This window comes from Cebus imitator, unplaced genomic scaffold, assembly GCF_001604975.1.
Source record: "Cebus imitator isolate Cc_AM_T3 unplaced genomic scaffold, Cebus_imitator-1.0 Scaffold515, whole genome shotgun sequence".
NCBI classification, from domain to species: Eukaryota; Metazoa; Chordata; class Mammalia; order Primates; family Cebidae; genus Cebus; species Cebus imitator.
In genome coordinates this window covers 1,237,787-1,254,006 of record NW_016107830.1, presented here as the reverse complement: position 1 = coordinate 1,254,006, position 16,220 = coordinate 1,237,787, and the positions used below count along the sequence as shown (strand labels likewise).

Genomic DNA, 16,220 nt, shown 5'->3' with positions numbered 1-16,220 from the left:
TATTCAACCAGTCTCCAAGCCCAGAAACTTTGGTTGTTATCCTTGACCTCCACCTGCTTAATTCATCTTCCGTGTTTATTGATCCTGTAGATTCTATTTCCCTAGTGTCTATGTCGTCTGTCCCCTCCTTTGGGCTTTTATGACTAGTGCCTTGGTTTAGGCCCTGCTACTTCTCACCTGGATTGATGCAATAGCCTTCCTCTGATCTCCATGTCCTCTTTTGTATCCTAGCAATTCAGCTAAAACTAGAATGTCACAAAATATGATATGCCATTCCCTTACTTAAAATCTCCCCATGGTCATTTATAACCTTCTACATAAAGTTCAAACTCTACCTTAGCCTACAAGACCCCTCGTATTCCAGGTCTGGACTGCTTCTCTGGCTTCATCTCCCAACTTTCTCAAAATTCCTACTGCAAAATACCGTAACTAAAATGCCTTTCTCACAGGTAGCCCATGAATATGTCACAGTGATCCTTCCCTCAGTTCTTTTGCACATACTATTCTTCCAGGTAAAGTGTCTTTCTCACCCTCCCTTGTCTAGTTAACTGTTATAAATCCTTCAAAATTCAGCTCAAGTGTCACCTCCCCAGGGAAGCTTGTCCTCCACATGGGCCTGATTTGGACATTTCCATTGCATCCCAGACTTTTAGTACAGCATTCACTTCATTGGCTATTGACATGGCTTGTTTTCCCTGGTAGACTGTGAACAACTATAGGAAGAAGACCACATTGATGAATTCTAACACACTACCTGGCATAAGATGAGTGCTTAATACATTTTTGTCAAATTGAATGGGTAAATACCCTACGAGAGCTTTGTCTTAGGTAGTAATTATCTAATTCTTATTTGGTCATGAACACGTCCAAGTGGATCAACCAGATGGAGATGCAAGTGTTATAGGAGAGAGGAATGAGGTACTGGCAGAAGATGTAGAGAGGGAAAGGTGTCCACAGTCAGCCATTCACAAGTCATCTTTGATGCATCTGCCAGAGTGGTCCTGCCATTCTCAATACCTACACATGGTTGCTGAACTGCAGGCCATTAATTCTTTTGATTTAGAAATCTTGTACAAAAGAGCTATTCAGAACTTTATCCATTTGGCAGTAAATCCCTTTTGTTAGACTCTTTAATATAATTCTTGTATATTTTCAATGTTTTACTCATTAGCATTTGACACATAAGGGGATTTTGTACATGGTTGTGAAGGTGTGTCTATGTATGGATGTTAGTATTTGCACAGTTGAGGCTGTAAAGACAGAACTCTGGTCACTTCCATTGGGACCAAGCTGTGTAAGGGGTCTTTATATAAACTTTGTTTTTTTTTTTTGAGATGGAGTTTCGCTGTTGTTGCCCAGACTGGAGTGCAATGGCACGATCTCGGCTCACCGCAACCTCCGCCTCCTGGGTTCAAGCAATTCTCCTGCCTCAGCCTCCCGAGTAGCTGAGACTACAGGCACGCACCATCATGCCCAGCTAATTTTTGTATTTTTAGTAGAGACAGGGTTTCACCTTGTTGACCAGGATGGTCTCAATCTCTTGACCTCGTGATCCACCTGCCTCGGCCTCCCAAAGTGCTGGGATTATAGGCGTGATCCACCCCACCCGGCCGCCCCTAAACTTTGAATCTCACAGGTAGCATGAGGCATTCGAAGTTCTATGGTACATTTTCTTAATTGCCATCTCGTTAGTTTAGCTTAATGTGTAAACAATATCTTTTTTCTACAACATGGAACTTGTTTGGGAATGGGAATTCACTGGCCAAGAATTGACTGTTAAACATTAGTCAATAGGCTTCTTCTCACCTGGCTACTCTTCCTCGAAGATCTCCAATTCCTTGTAGGTGTTTGAGGTTTATCTCCTGTACTGCAAAATTAGCTCCTGTGGCCGCCTGATCTCGAGCTCTTATTTGGTCTTCTAAAATCTGTCATTTTGAATTAAATATTCCATTAATTTCCCATCACACATAATAAGGAAACATCATTTAAAGCAGGGGTTACCTAATTGAATGCATTTTGTACTTAGGCTGATGGTGTAAATTAATGAGAGGGTCCTATCTCAGAGAGAAGTGATCACTGCTAATTTATCTGAGGGAAGCTGCAGTGGTTTGATTCTAGCTGATTATTGCCAGGTGGGAAAGATGCACAATAGTGTTTTAAAGAAGGCTAGAAATCCAGATTTTATATGAAATTGCTCAAATTAACAATATTGGCATATTATTCAAGATCTTTTATAAACACTATATGGGCCAAACAGAGCATATTTATTATGTTAATATGGTCATGAGTTGCCATTGGCCATCATTGATATAAAAGCTTTTCACAAAAATGCATTTCACAATTGGTGCCATAAGTTTATAAAAGGATTTTTTCAGTATGGCATCAGGCAAGATTTTTAATGGATTGAATCAGAACCACAATGAAGTTAATACAAAGCAAGCAAACCTGAATCAATCTGTTTCATACACATTGAAAAGAGTTTATCTAGATTTCTTAGAGAATATGAGAGATTTATGCCTCATTTGTGTCCAGATTTTGACCATGAGTATTGTTAGTCACGTCTTCATTGTGTTTTGGCATTCTGGAAATTGAGCTGACTTTCCTGTACTACTAGGCTGGTGGTCCTGAGAACCGTGGTTTTTAATTTTTTGGTACCCATTTATAAGTATTGATTTAAAAATCAAAAAATTCTGTTTGTCCATAGAAAACTTATATTATACTTGACATTTAAATAAATTCCAGTGTAAAGTGAAAACATATAAGAAATTGGTATTTATTAAGAAAAAAGTGAGAGTTCTGTGTAGGCCTTTGGAAAACACAAATCTGTTACTTGGGGAGACATTTCAGCTTAAGTATTATGTTTGACAAAGTCCTAAATTATGTTTAAACTATGGTTATGAATTTTACTAGGAAAGGAAGAATTTTTATAGCAAATAAATTATAGGAATTTTAAAGGCCACAGATAGACTCTTGCTCATTTTTTAACTGGTAGACTGAGACAACCCAAGGACAAAAAAGCCTTAATTGAAGACGTAAAAATGTCAGAAACACAAACTAGAGTTTGGCTTTGTCTTTTTGAGTGTTTGCAGGCATTTTGTTTTCTGTTTTGGTAAAGATAGTGATGAAAGGAAACTTACTCTACTATATACTAAAATATTTTCTAAAATAAGGATAAGTAAATCAGTGTTGTAAAGGTATGTAGCTAACTGTAATGTAATGAAGATCTTGGTAAGCATAAGAAAGGAATATGTTCTACTTGTGACTCACAAATCAATGGGGGAGTAATTTCACAAGTGGGTTGGGTCTCTAGTTACTTAGAAAATAATTTTTTGTAAAGCAATGTCTGCCTAGTTTATTGTTCAGTTAACTTTAGTGACCTTTTAAAAGTTGGCATTGTACATAAAACAATCTGCAAAAAAATAAATAAAAAAATAAAAAATAAAAATAATTAATTTAGAGCTTGGATCCAAGATGGCAGATTAGACACAACTCCAGCTTACAACACCCAGCAAAAGAGATGCAGAAACCCAGAGATCTCCTAGCTCCAACTGAGGGACCACAACTCCTCAACAACACGGGATCACAACTTGACTGAGAAGGAGTGCGAAGAATTGACGGAAACAGGATTCAGAAGGTGGATAATAACAAATTTTTCAGAGCTAAAGGAACACATTCTAACTCAATGCAAAGAAACCAAAAACCTTGAAAAAAGGTTAGACGAAATGCTAACTAGAATAACCAGTTTAGAGAAGAACATAAACGACTTGATGGAGTTGAAGAACACAGCACGAGAACTATGTGAAGCAAACACAAGTTTTAATAGCCGAATGGATCAAGCAGAAGAAAGGATATCAGAGATTGAAGATCAACTCATTGAAATAAAACGAGAATGCAATGCTAGAGAAAAAAGAGTGAAAAGAAATGAATAAAGCCTCTAAGAAATGTGGGGTTATGTGAGAAAACCTAATCTATGCTTGATAGGTGTACCTGAGTATGACGGGGAGAATGAATCCAAGCTGGAAAACACACTCCAGGATATTATCCAGGAGAACTTCCCAAGCCTAGCAAGGCAGTCCAAATTTCAACTTCAAGAAATACAGAGAACTCCACAAATATATGCCTCAAGAAGAGCAACCCCAAGACACATAATCGTCAGATTCACCAGGGTCGAAATGAAGGAAAAAATGCTAAGGGCAGCCAGAGAGAAAGGTCAGGTCTCCCACAGAGGGAAGCCAATCAAACTCACAGCAGATCTCTTGACAGAAACTCTGCAAGCCAGAAGACAGTGGAGGCCAATATTCAACGTCCTTAAAAAAAAGAACTTTCAACCCAGAATCTCATATCCAGCCAAACTAAGCTTCATAAGTGAAGGAGAAATAAAATCCATTATGGACAAGCAATTATTGAGAGATTTTGTCACCACTAGACCTGCCTTACAAGAGCTCCAGAAAGAAACAGTGAGCATCAAAAGGAACAAGTACCAGTCACTGCAAAAGCAAACCAGTTGGCAAAGACCAAAAATGCAATGAAGAAAATGAGTCAACTAATGAGAAAGAAAACCAACCAGTAACAAAATGGCAGGATCAAATCCACACATAACAATATTAACATTGAATGTAAATGGCCTAAATGCCCCAATCAAAAGACACAGACTGGCAAACTGGATAAAAAGTCAGAACCCATCAGTGTGCTGTATTCAAGAAACCCATCCCACATACAAAGACACACATAGACTCAAAATAAAGGGATGGAAGAAGACTTACCAAGCAAATGTAGAACAAAAAAAAAGCAGGGGTTGCAATCCTAGTCTCTGATAAAATGGACTTCAAACCAACAAAGACCAAAAGAGACAAAGAAGGACATTACATAATGGTAAAAGGATCAATCCAACAGGAAGAGCTAACTATCCTAAATATATATGCCCCCAACACAGGAGCACCCAGATACATAAAGCAAGTTCTTAATGACCTAAAATGAGATTTAGACTCCCACACAATAATAGTGGGAGACTTCAATACTCCACTGTCAATATTAGATCAATGAGACAGAAAATTAACAAGGATATCCAGGACTTGAATGCAGAGCTGGACCAAGTGGATCTAATAGACGTATGCAGAATGCTCCACCCCAAATCCACAGAATATACATTTTTCTCAGCACTACATTGCACTTACTCTAAAATTGACCACATCATTGGAAGCAAATCACTCTTCAGCAAATGCAAAAGAACAGAAATTATAACAGTCTATCAGATCACAGCACAATCAGACTAGAACTCAGGATCAAGAAACACACTCAAACCCACACAACCACTTGGAAACTGAACAACTTGCTTCTTAATGTTGACTGGATAAACAATGAAATGAAGGCAGAAATAAAGATGTTCTTTGAAACCAACCAGGATGAAGACACAACTTACCAGAATCTCTGGGACACCTTCAAAGCAGTATCGAGAGGGAAATTTATAGCAATAAATGCCCACCGGAGAAGAGAGGAAAGATCTAAAATTGACACCCTATCATCAAAATTGAAAGAACTAGAGGAGCAAGATCAAAAAAACTCAAAAGCTAGGAGAAGACAAGAGATAACTAAGATCAAAGCAGAACTGAAGGAGATAGAGACACAAAAAACCCTTCAAAAAATCAATAAACCCAGGAGCTGTTTTTTTGAAAAGATCAACAAAATAGACAGAGCGCTAGCCAGATTAATAAAAAAGAAAAGGGAGAAGAATCAAATAGATGCAATAAAAAATGATAAAGGGGATATCACCACTGATCCCACAGAAATAAATACAAACTACCATCAGAGATTACTACAAACAGCTCTACCCAGATAAACCAGTAAACCAGGAAGAAATGGATAAATTCCTAGACACTTGTACTCTATCAAAACTAAACCAGGAGGAAGCTGAAACCCTGAATAGACCAATAACAAGGGCTGAAGTAGAGGCAGCAATCAATAGCCTAGCAACCAAAAAAACCCATCCAGGCTCAGATGGGTTCACGGCCGAATTCTACCAGATGTACAAAGAGGAGCTGGTTCCACTCCTTCTGAAACTGTATCAAACAATACAAAAGGAGGAAATCCTCCCTAACTCATTTTATGAGACCAATATCATCCTGATACCAAAACTAGACAGAGACTCAACTAAAAAAGAAAACTTCAGGCCAATATCCATGATGAACATCGATGCAAAAATCTTCAATACAATACTGGCAAACAGATTGCAACAGCACATCAAGAAGCTTATCCATCACAACCAAGTAGGCTTCATCCCGGGGATGCAAGGCTGGTTCAACATACACAAATCCATAAATGTAATCCATCACATAAATGGAACCAAAGGCAAAAACCACATGATTATCTCAAAAGATGCAGAGAAGGCCTTCGATAAAATTCAATAGCCCTTGATGCTAAAAACTCTCAATAAACTAGGTATTGATGGAATGTATCATAAAATGATAAAAGCTATATATGACAAACCTACAGCTAACATCATACTGAATGGGCAAAAGCTGGAAGAATTCCCTTTGAAATCAGGCACTAGACAAGGATGCCCTCTCTCACCACTCCTATTCAACATAGTATTGGAAGTTCTAGCCACAGCAATCGGGCAAGAAAAAGAAATAAAGTGTATTCGATTAGGAAAAGGGGAAGTCAAATTGTCTCTATTTGCAGATGACATGATTGTATAGCTATAAGACCCCATCGTCTCAGCCCAAAATCTTCTCAAACTGAGAAGCAACTTCAGCAAAGTCTCAGGACACAAAACCAATGTGCAAAAATCACTGGCATTCCTATATACCAATAACAGACAAACAGAGAGCCAAATCAAGAGTGAACACCCATTCACAATTGCTACAAAGAGAATAAAATACCTAGGAATACAACTAACAAAGGATGTAAAGGACCTCTTCAAGGAGAACTACAAACCACTGCTCAACGAAATAAGAGAGGACACAAACAGATGGAGAAACATTCCATGCTCATGGTTAGGAAGAATCAATATCATGAAAATGGCCATACTGCCCTTAGTAATCTACAGATTCAATGCTATCCCCATCAAGCTACCAATGACCTTCTTCACAGAACTGGAATAAACTACTTTAAGCTTCATATGGAATTACAAGAGACCCCACATAACCAAGACAATCCTAAGCAAAAAGAACAAAGCCGGAGGCATCACACTGCCAGTCTTCAAACCATACTACAAGGCTACAGTAATCAAAACAGCATGATACTGGTACCAAAACAGAGACATAGACCAATGGAACAGAACAGAGACCCCAGAAGAAACACCACACATCTACAACCATCTGATCTTTGACAAACCCAGCAAAAACAAGCAATGGGGAAAGGACTCCATGTTTAATAAATGCTGTTGGGAAAACTGGCTAGCATTGTGCAGAAAGCAGAAACTGGAGCCCTACTTGTCACCTTACACTAAAATTAACTCCAGGTGGATCAAAGATTTAAACATAAAACCTAACACCATAAAAACACCAGAAGAAAACATAGGCAAAACCATCCAGGTTATAGGCATAGCAAGGACTTTATGACTAAAACACCAAAAGCAATGGCAATAAAAGCCAGGATAGACAAATGGAATCTAATTAAACTCCAGAGCTTCTGCACAGCAAAAGAAAAAATAATTAGAGTGAATCGGCAACCAACAGAACGGGAAAAATTTTTTGCAATCTACCCACCTGACAAAGGGCTAACGTCCAGAATCTACAAAGAACTAAAACAGATATACAAGAAAAAGCAACCCCATTCAAAAGTGGGCAAAGGATATGAACAGACACTTTTCAAAAGAGGACATATATGAGGCCAAGAAACATATGAAAAAATGCTCATAATCACTGGTCATTAGAGAAATGCAAATCAAAACCACACTGAGATATCATCTCACACCAGTTAGAATGGTGATCATTAAAAAATTGGGAGACAACAGATGCTGGAGAGGATGTGGAGAAATAGGAACACTCTTACATAGTTGGTGGGAGTGTAAAGTAGTTCAACCATTGTGGAAGACAGTGTGGCAATTTCTCAAGGATCTAGAAATAGAAATTCCATTTGACCCAGCAATCCCACTATTGGGTATATACCCAAAGAACTATAAATCGTTCTACTATAAAGACACATGCACATGTATGTTCATTGCAGCCCTGTGTACAATGGCAAAGACCTGGAACCAACCCAAATGCCCATCAATGATAAAGTGGACAAAGAAAATGTAGTACATATACCATGGAATACTACGCAGCCATAAAAAATGATAAGTTTGTGTCCTTTATAGGGACTTGGATGAGTCTGGAAACCATCATTCTCAGCAAACTGACCCAAGAACAGAAAGCCAAGCACCACATGTTCTCACTCATAGGTGGGTGTTGAATAACGAGAACACGTGGACTCAGGGAGAGGAGCATCACACACAGGGACAGTTGAGGGGGGTAGGGGAGAGACAATGGGGGGTGGGGAGGGATAACATGGGGAGAAATGCCAGATATAGTATGCACCTAAAGTAAAATAAATAAATTTTTAAAAAGGAAAAATTAATTTAGATTCTTACCTCATTTCGTATATCATTATAGATTTTAGAAAAAAATAGTCTTAGAAGTACAGCAGTCCCCACTTATCCAAGGCGGATACGTTCTAAGACTCCCAGTGGATGCCCAAAACCTCAGATAGTACTGAACCCTATGTATATTGTTTCTTTCTACATACATATCTATGATAAAGTTACTTATCAGTAAGAGATTAACAATATCTAAAAATAGAACAATTATAACAATGTACTGTAATATCACACATACTGGCCGTAACTCTTGAAGTTTGAAGTGAGAAAGCAAAACTAGCACGAATTTCTTTTTCCTTTTTTCACAATTGCATGAATAGAAGATTTGTGTTTACCATACATTTTAGCAAGCTCAGCATATGATTTTTTTTTTCCTTATTACGTTGAGAACTTTAACATTGTCACTTAGAGAGAGCACTTTACGGCTTCTCCTTGCCATAGTGGAATAGCCAGCATCACTGCTCTTGTGCTTTGGGGCATTATTAAGTAAAATAAGGGATACCTGAACATGAGCATTGTGATCTCTCATCTCGACAGCTGATCTGATAACCAACAGGCTACTGAGTGACTAACAGGCAGGGAGTGTTGACAGTGTGAATGTGCTGGACAAAGGGATGATTCACACTGTGGGTGGGATGAAGCAGGATATGCAGGATTTCATCCTACTACTGAGAACAGCATATAATTGCAAACTTATGAATTACTTGCTTCTGAGATCTTCCATTTAATATTTTTGGAAACTTTTGAAATCACAGAAAGTGAAACTACGGATAAACAGGGACTACAGTAATGAGAGAAATTACATAGCAAAATATTTGAATATTTACCTTAGTGTAAAACTTGTGAAAACATTGTAAATACAATAAGGCTAGAAAAAGCAAACTGGAAAAACACTTATATGCTATTGCCAAGGGTTTCAGTGATGTACTGCAAGCAGCCTGCATCTGTCTGTGAAAGTGGATTATATACACCTCTTCTCATCTTTGTGAGCAGTGTCATCTTGCTGGTTGTTTGAAATCATGGTAGGAGTATTTACACCATAGAAATAGGCAAATACTACAAACCAGGCTTTCTTTTTCTGTAGAAACGAACTGATTGTTGATTGTTAAACACTTCGTAACATATTACCAGTTATTATCTCTAATATGTAAAATAAAAGAACTCATCAAATCAACGAAAATTAAAAAGTACTAAAACCCAAAAAGATAAATTAACAAAAGACATAAATAGATCAAGTAGATCATAAGCAGAGGAGATGAAACTGTCACTTTATTATTATTATTATTATTATTATTATTATTATAATTTTGGTAGAGACAGAATATCGCTCTGATGCTCAAGCTGGTCACAAACTCTTGGCCTCAAGCAATCCTCCCCACTCAGCCCCCAAAACCACTGTGCAGGTGTGAGCCACAGCACTCAGCCAAAATTGTTACTTTAAACAGTCACTTCAAAGAGTGGATTCAACACTTTTTCACTAAGAAAAAAAAAAATCTTATTTCTGTTCTATGAGGTTAGAAAACTTAAAGTAATAAATTTCAATTCTGGCATAGATAAAGTGGGAAAAAGCACTCAAATAATGCTAATGAAAGTGTAAATTAGCATAAACTTTCTGGAAAACAATTTGGCAACATGTATCAAGAGCTTTCACAGTATTCATACCTTAGTAATTCTACTTCTAAGAATAGATACTATAGAAGTAATCCAAATGCAGATACATATTTATGCACAAAGATATTTCTTTTTAAAATTATTTTTATTTTGAGACAGGGTCTCACTCCATTGCCCAGGTTGGAGTGCAGTGGCATGATCATAGCTCACTGCAGCCTTGACCTCCTGGGCTCACGTAATCCTCCCACCTCAACCTCCCAAGGAGCTGTGTCTATAGGTGTACACTACCACACCCAGCTAATTATTTTTTCTTGTAGAGACAGGGGCTCACTGTGTTACCCAGGCTAGTCTAGAACTCTTGGGCTCAATTGATCCTACTGCCTCAGCCCCCCAAAGTGATATTTTGACATTAGGAGAATAATTAAATAAATCATGGTGTATGCACCATGCAAAGAGGTTTTAATGAGATATAATAGAGTTTAGGATGAATGTTATAATAAAAATCATGCTTACAAACATAGTCTCAGTCTCCTAAATGGAATACTTGGAAGGACTAGAGGAAGATTTATTTCACCATTTGTAGAGATTGCCATTTGGTGGTAGAATTGTGAGATAATTTTTCCCCAAGTTTAAATTTTTTTTCCTGAACTTTCAAAATAATTATGATGAACAAGTATTCCTTTTGTAAGTTGAGGAGAAAACCCACAGTAAAACAATGTTATACATAAAATTTTCTTTGAGTTAAAAATAAATTAATTTTAAAACTTGTAATCAACTGCCTCCTTTAAAAAAAAGGAATCATTGGATTTTTAAAAAGAAATAAGTACTTTGACTGATGCAATTGTGGTAGATTTAAAAAAAATCATTTCTTTTAAGGACCTGTGTTAAGCTTTAGCTCACACTTCAATTGATCTGGTTAGCCAACTTGTAAATTGGCTGACTCGGTTAATGAGGTTAGCGTCTTTTGGTATACTTGAATAGAATCCATTTCTCTATAAAGTGCTTACAGTTATTTACTAAAGTTAGCCCAGATAGTTTCTTCTTCATAATATTTTAATTATGTTATGTACAGCCTTTAATATATTTTCTAGTTCAGTTTTCCATACACTCAAACCAGTCCTTTTCATTTCCCCATATATGCCAAACCCTTAACAGGTATTGTAGGTATTTTCAGGATTTTTTCTTTGTCTTTCATTTTAGAAAATGTTTTGGATTTTTTTTTTCTTTTTCAGAGAGCTAATCTAAGATACCAATTATTATAAGAAAATAAACTGTTAAGGTTTCTAGAGGTTTGGAGACTTTCTTCTTATTGCTAATAGTGTTTTACTGGGCTATATTAACATGTATTGAATGAACAAGTCAAAGTGTACATCTGGGCGGATCTTGACCCAATGTAGTGTAATCAACTATATAACAATCCAGATCAAAATATAGAATATTCTTAGAAACTGTTCGATGTTTCTAAGAATGTTGTTGGCTTTTTCAATTACCAGGAAGTTTCAACTCCTAAATTGGAATCTTATTTTAGCACTATGCTATACTTACTTGATTTTCTAGTTATTTCAAAAGGCACAGGGCTTCTTGCCTTTTGTCACTTTCATGATACTTCATTACGCATGGAAATACTTCTAATCACTTTTTGAGTGGCATTGACCTTTGAGGCATTGGGGTCAATTCAAAATGTGCTAAATACCAATAAAGTGCCTTTTAAAAGTTCACTGAGAGTTTTTTAACTTTTTACACTGCCTCAGATGTATAATCAGGTCTGCTAAACACTGCAGTTGGAAAATAAATTAATAATTTTAGTCAAATCCAGTATTCTCTCTGATAGCAAAAAAAGACAAGTATTGTGAGAGGGCACTGTGGTCAATTCTCATGATAACCATGCAAGTTTTGGGTCAGTTTCCTAAAGTATATTCTCTGAAACCCTTGCATGAAAGTTGTTAACTCAGATTAATCACATACATTCGCACCTTAACAACTCTGAAAGACCTGTTATACAAGCATGCTTATCTTGATTTAGACAAAGAATTTTCTTTTTTGATGAGAAACTCTATTTTTACTTTAATGTCTTAAAATCATTTATTCACTCATCTATTTAAGAAATATTTAGGGTACTGGCTACATTAGCACTGTTGTCTGGTCTGGGATATGGGATTTAGCATGAAGAAGATAAACTCTTTGCCTTTATAGAGATTATATCTTAGAAAGAGAAAACAAACAAATTAAATATAGGCCACGGTAGTTTGCAATGAGTGCTATGTGACAAAAAATAAAGTAGACTTTAAGGTAGACTGAAACCATGTGGGGAGAGGTGCTATTTTATAAAATATCAAGCAAATCCTCTCTTATAAGGTAGTATTTGAACAGAGAACTGTAGGAATGAAGGACATTGCATAGGAATATCTAGGGGAAGATGATCCAGCTAGAGTGAATTATGAGTGCAAAGGCCCCAAGTCCAGAGCGTGTTTGGAATGCCCTCGGAACAGCTGGGAGGTCAGTGTGGCCAGAGTGAAGGAAAGAAGGGTAGAAGATGGGGCCAGAGAAATTGCTGGCATCAGATTGTGCTGGCTATTCAATGGAACATTACCAATGTGCATCATGAAAATCCCTATTTGAAATTATTACATTAATAGAATCTTGGAGATTTATGCTAACATAAGCACCTTAGCACAATGTCTGACATAATGGCTTTGTTGTCACAAAATAAATATACAGTAAATATTTCTTGAATAGATGTTCCTTCTACTTTTTGGTATATATGAGCAACTGAAAAATTGAACTGTTTCCCTCAGGCCACTAAAAGGTAATTATCTAAACTTAAGCAATAGTGATGTTTCTGCACTTGAAAAATGACACTGATGGTTAGTAATCTTTATCAAGCAATGCTACCAAAATACAATAAATAAATAAATAAAAACAGAGAACTACCTCAATGTTTTGGCTGAGTTTTTTGACGATGGTGGTGATGGTCTGGATGTGGCTTTCCAGTAACTTCCTGGCGAGCGATTCTTCTTTCCGAAATCCATGGGCCCCCTGTAGACAAGCAGAGATGTCCTCCTTGATGCGGAAGGCTTGTTCAAGGAGGAAAGCTACAGTACGCTCCTGGTTGTTCAGTCTATCTTCTAGCTGACCTCTCTGGGTGTTTGAAATGAGAGGAAGAAAAGGATGACTCCTGATCAGAAAAAGGAAAAGAAAGCACCGGGGGCATTACAAGAATGAGCTGGAGGAGCCAGGAACCAGAACTAGAATCCTCACTTCTCCTTTATTTTTTGCCCTTTGAGAAGTTTGATGGGACTTTAAACACTTGCCATGGTTAGAATTTGGTGTATGTCTCATCTGAGAAGCAGATGTACTTTTCATGCTTTAAGCCAATTGGTGGTAGTTAGGGGGATTCATGAAAGAAGATATTAGAAGACTTCTTCCCAGACTGATGTCTTTATATACCCCTTATTAAAATTCTACTTTAATCTAGAAAAAAATTAAGTTTTTATAACTGTAAAGATGCAACAGTGACTGTGATAGAGGTTTTCCAAGGTGTGAGTCCTGGAATAGCAGTCAGAATAGGCTACCACAAAAGAGTTCTACGATCAAATACACTTAGAAAACCTTGCCTATAATGTCTCTCCCTTGGTGATTCACATTGTGCATTTTCATATTGTCTAACAAAATTATTCTAATTTTATAGATAGGGAAAGTAGTTCATCAATAGCACCAATTATAACCCAAAAGACATAATCCCAAACATTGAAATTCCTAAAGTCTAAAATCCCTTGACTGCATTAAGGATTACCTAGAACCTGGTGAAACAGTGTATCTGTGAGGGTATTTCCGGAGGAGATTAGTGTGTGAGTCTGAGTGCACTATGCAAGAAGGATCTATCCTCAATGTTCTGAGTGTTTTGAAAATCACAGAAGTAAAAACACAGGTGGAAAATTAAAAAAAAAAGTCCCCTGCCAAATGATTCCATCATGTATGACTTTTGCCCCTTCACACATAGTGCCATGCTTGCCTTCCCAAAACACTCTTCATCAGAGAATAAAAAGAATTCCACAAGCTGAGCAACCTTCTGAACCAAAGACGCTTGCTGATATAGAGGTTCCTCCAGTGTTCTGAAACTCACTGAATGATGAAATATTCTTAGTTAGGGATTTGACTGTCAAAGAAGATAGACTTCCTATATTTGCCACTAAATCTAACATAGACAAACTACTGCATGCTTTACTTTGGCTGAAGAATGGTACTTTCAAAATAGTCCCCATATTTCTTATCAACTATATACAATTCATGCCCCAGCTGGATCCAAATATTTTTGAACTTATGCTTGTTTATATGTTAATGACTGGAAAAAGTAAAGCACTTTATAAACACTTATTTGAAGATTTGGTGGACTTTGCGGAAGAAAATGGATTTCAGTAGAATCCCCAAACCATAACAGATTTGGAATTAGTTCCCATCAAGGCTTCTAAACGTGAATCTCAAGGTCTCATCAGTAAAATTTGTTTTTGTCATTCAGCCCAACGCATTTGGTGAAAATTCAGACAAGTGAATTGGCCACCCCATATGGTTTAAAAATACGTCATTTGTTTGCATAGGCATTCCTCTCAGCTAATGACATTTTAGAGGATTTTAATGAATTAAAGCCACATTTGCCTGAAGAATCCAGCAAAGTTACCAACTGGTTCAAATATAATTATGCACATAGTAAGATAAGAAGACACACAATAATGTGACTATTTGATTATCAGTATTGCTTCTGCATATGAGTGCATGTGGAATGAATTTCTGTGTACCCAAAACACCACAGAAAAATTATGCAAAGATGGAAATATTTAACAGGGAATGCTTATGTTGGTGTATATTGAATCATAGAAGAATTTCAAAAAGAGCAGTGCTATGTCAAAAATGAATGAAATATGAACATATTCTCTGAGGAAAGCCATGTCTTAAAAGAAGAAAACTAGGAATTCATTGCCATGCAAGACTTCAAAATATGAATGTGAAAGTTGGCCAGCTCTAATGAACTACCTCCATGCAATTATTCATAATGTAGCCCTGTAATACACTTTTTCAAATGTTGAATTTTCTTTCTAGTTTTTCCCCACTATTTTAAATTGCCAGCATTGTTATTATTACTTTTCACAATTTGCTATACTATGTATTTCATCATCACATCATTTGCAATATTGCAGTATAAATTATATAAAGACTTTTAGAAAGTTCTAATTTGTTTCATGCACTTTTTGCAAATTTGACTCCACAAAAGTGCATCATCACAACATTGACTTTGTGTAAAAGCATCGTGTATGTAAAAATGTTGAAACTTTCCCAATAAATGAGGAGGTGTCTTTTTTGTATATCTGCATTTCTGAAACATAAAATTTCTCAAGATCTCAGCTCTTTGGCCAATTGCATATGCCGTGGTGACTCACTGAAGTTTTTGATCAGTCTTACGAAAAGACTTAGATTATCTGTCATGGTATTTCAGATGTCTGCAGTTATAAAGTGTCCACAATTACCATCATAGTGTTGTGTATTTATACATTTTGAATTTTGACTTATTTATGAATATGGTTCATCTGCTCATAACATTATACTCATGTGACTGTTGTTGGTATACCCATGTGTTTATTCTTTTAAAAATGCAAATGTTACTATTGCCTATTTTATTGTGTAAAGTGGCCTGTGAAATGTCCTGTCATGTTTTCATATGACAGAAAACAAGTAAATAAAATAAATCTCCTTTTATAAATATAAATAAATGTCTTTTAAATTATTTTTTTCCAGGATTATATTTTGGGAATTTTGATCTTTGAGAATTCAACACTTTAATTATGGCATTCAGGATTGTGTTTTTTGGGAGTATCAATTCCATTAATGGGATAGTTAACTGGTCCTAGGTCATCCAAAGCCTATGTGCTAAAACACTTGGTTATATAATTCCCAAATACAGGTCATTTCCAAAGGCCTGTGTGCACTGATTTCTGATCGCATGCCAAGTCACATTTTATATACATGAACATGGCAACAT

The 16,220-nt window shown here is 36.6% G+C and overlaps 1 protein-coding gene across 1 annotated transcript in view; it reads right to left on the bottom strand.

Annotated features, from left to right (window-relative positions):
* Nucleotides 1–16,220, bottom strand: part of FAM81B (family with sequence similarity 81 member B) — a 63,641-nt gene that overhangs the window by 28,265 nt on the left and 19,156 nt on the right. The window contains exons 3-4 of the mRNA XM_017514103.2: nucleotides 13,121–13,364; nucleotides 1,807–1,925 (exon numbers count right to left, since the gene is read on the bottom strand). Coding sequence (XP_017369592.1) covers nucleotides 1,807–1,925; nucleotides 13,121–13,364 — 363 coding nt within the window. The remainder of the gene's footprint in view (nucleotides 1–1,806; nucleotides 1,926–13,120; nucleotides 13,365–16,220) is intronic.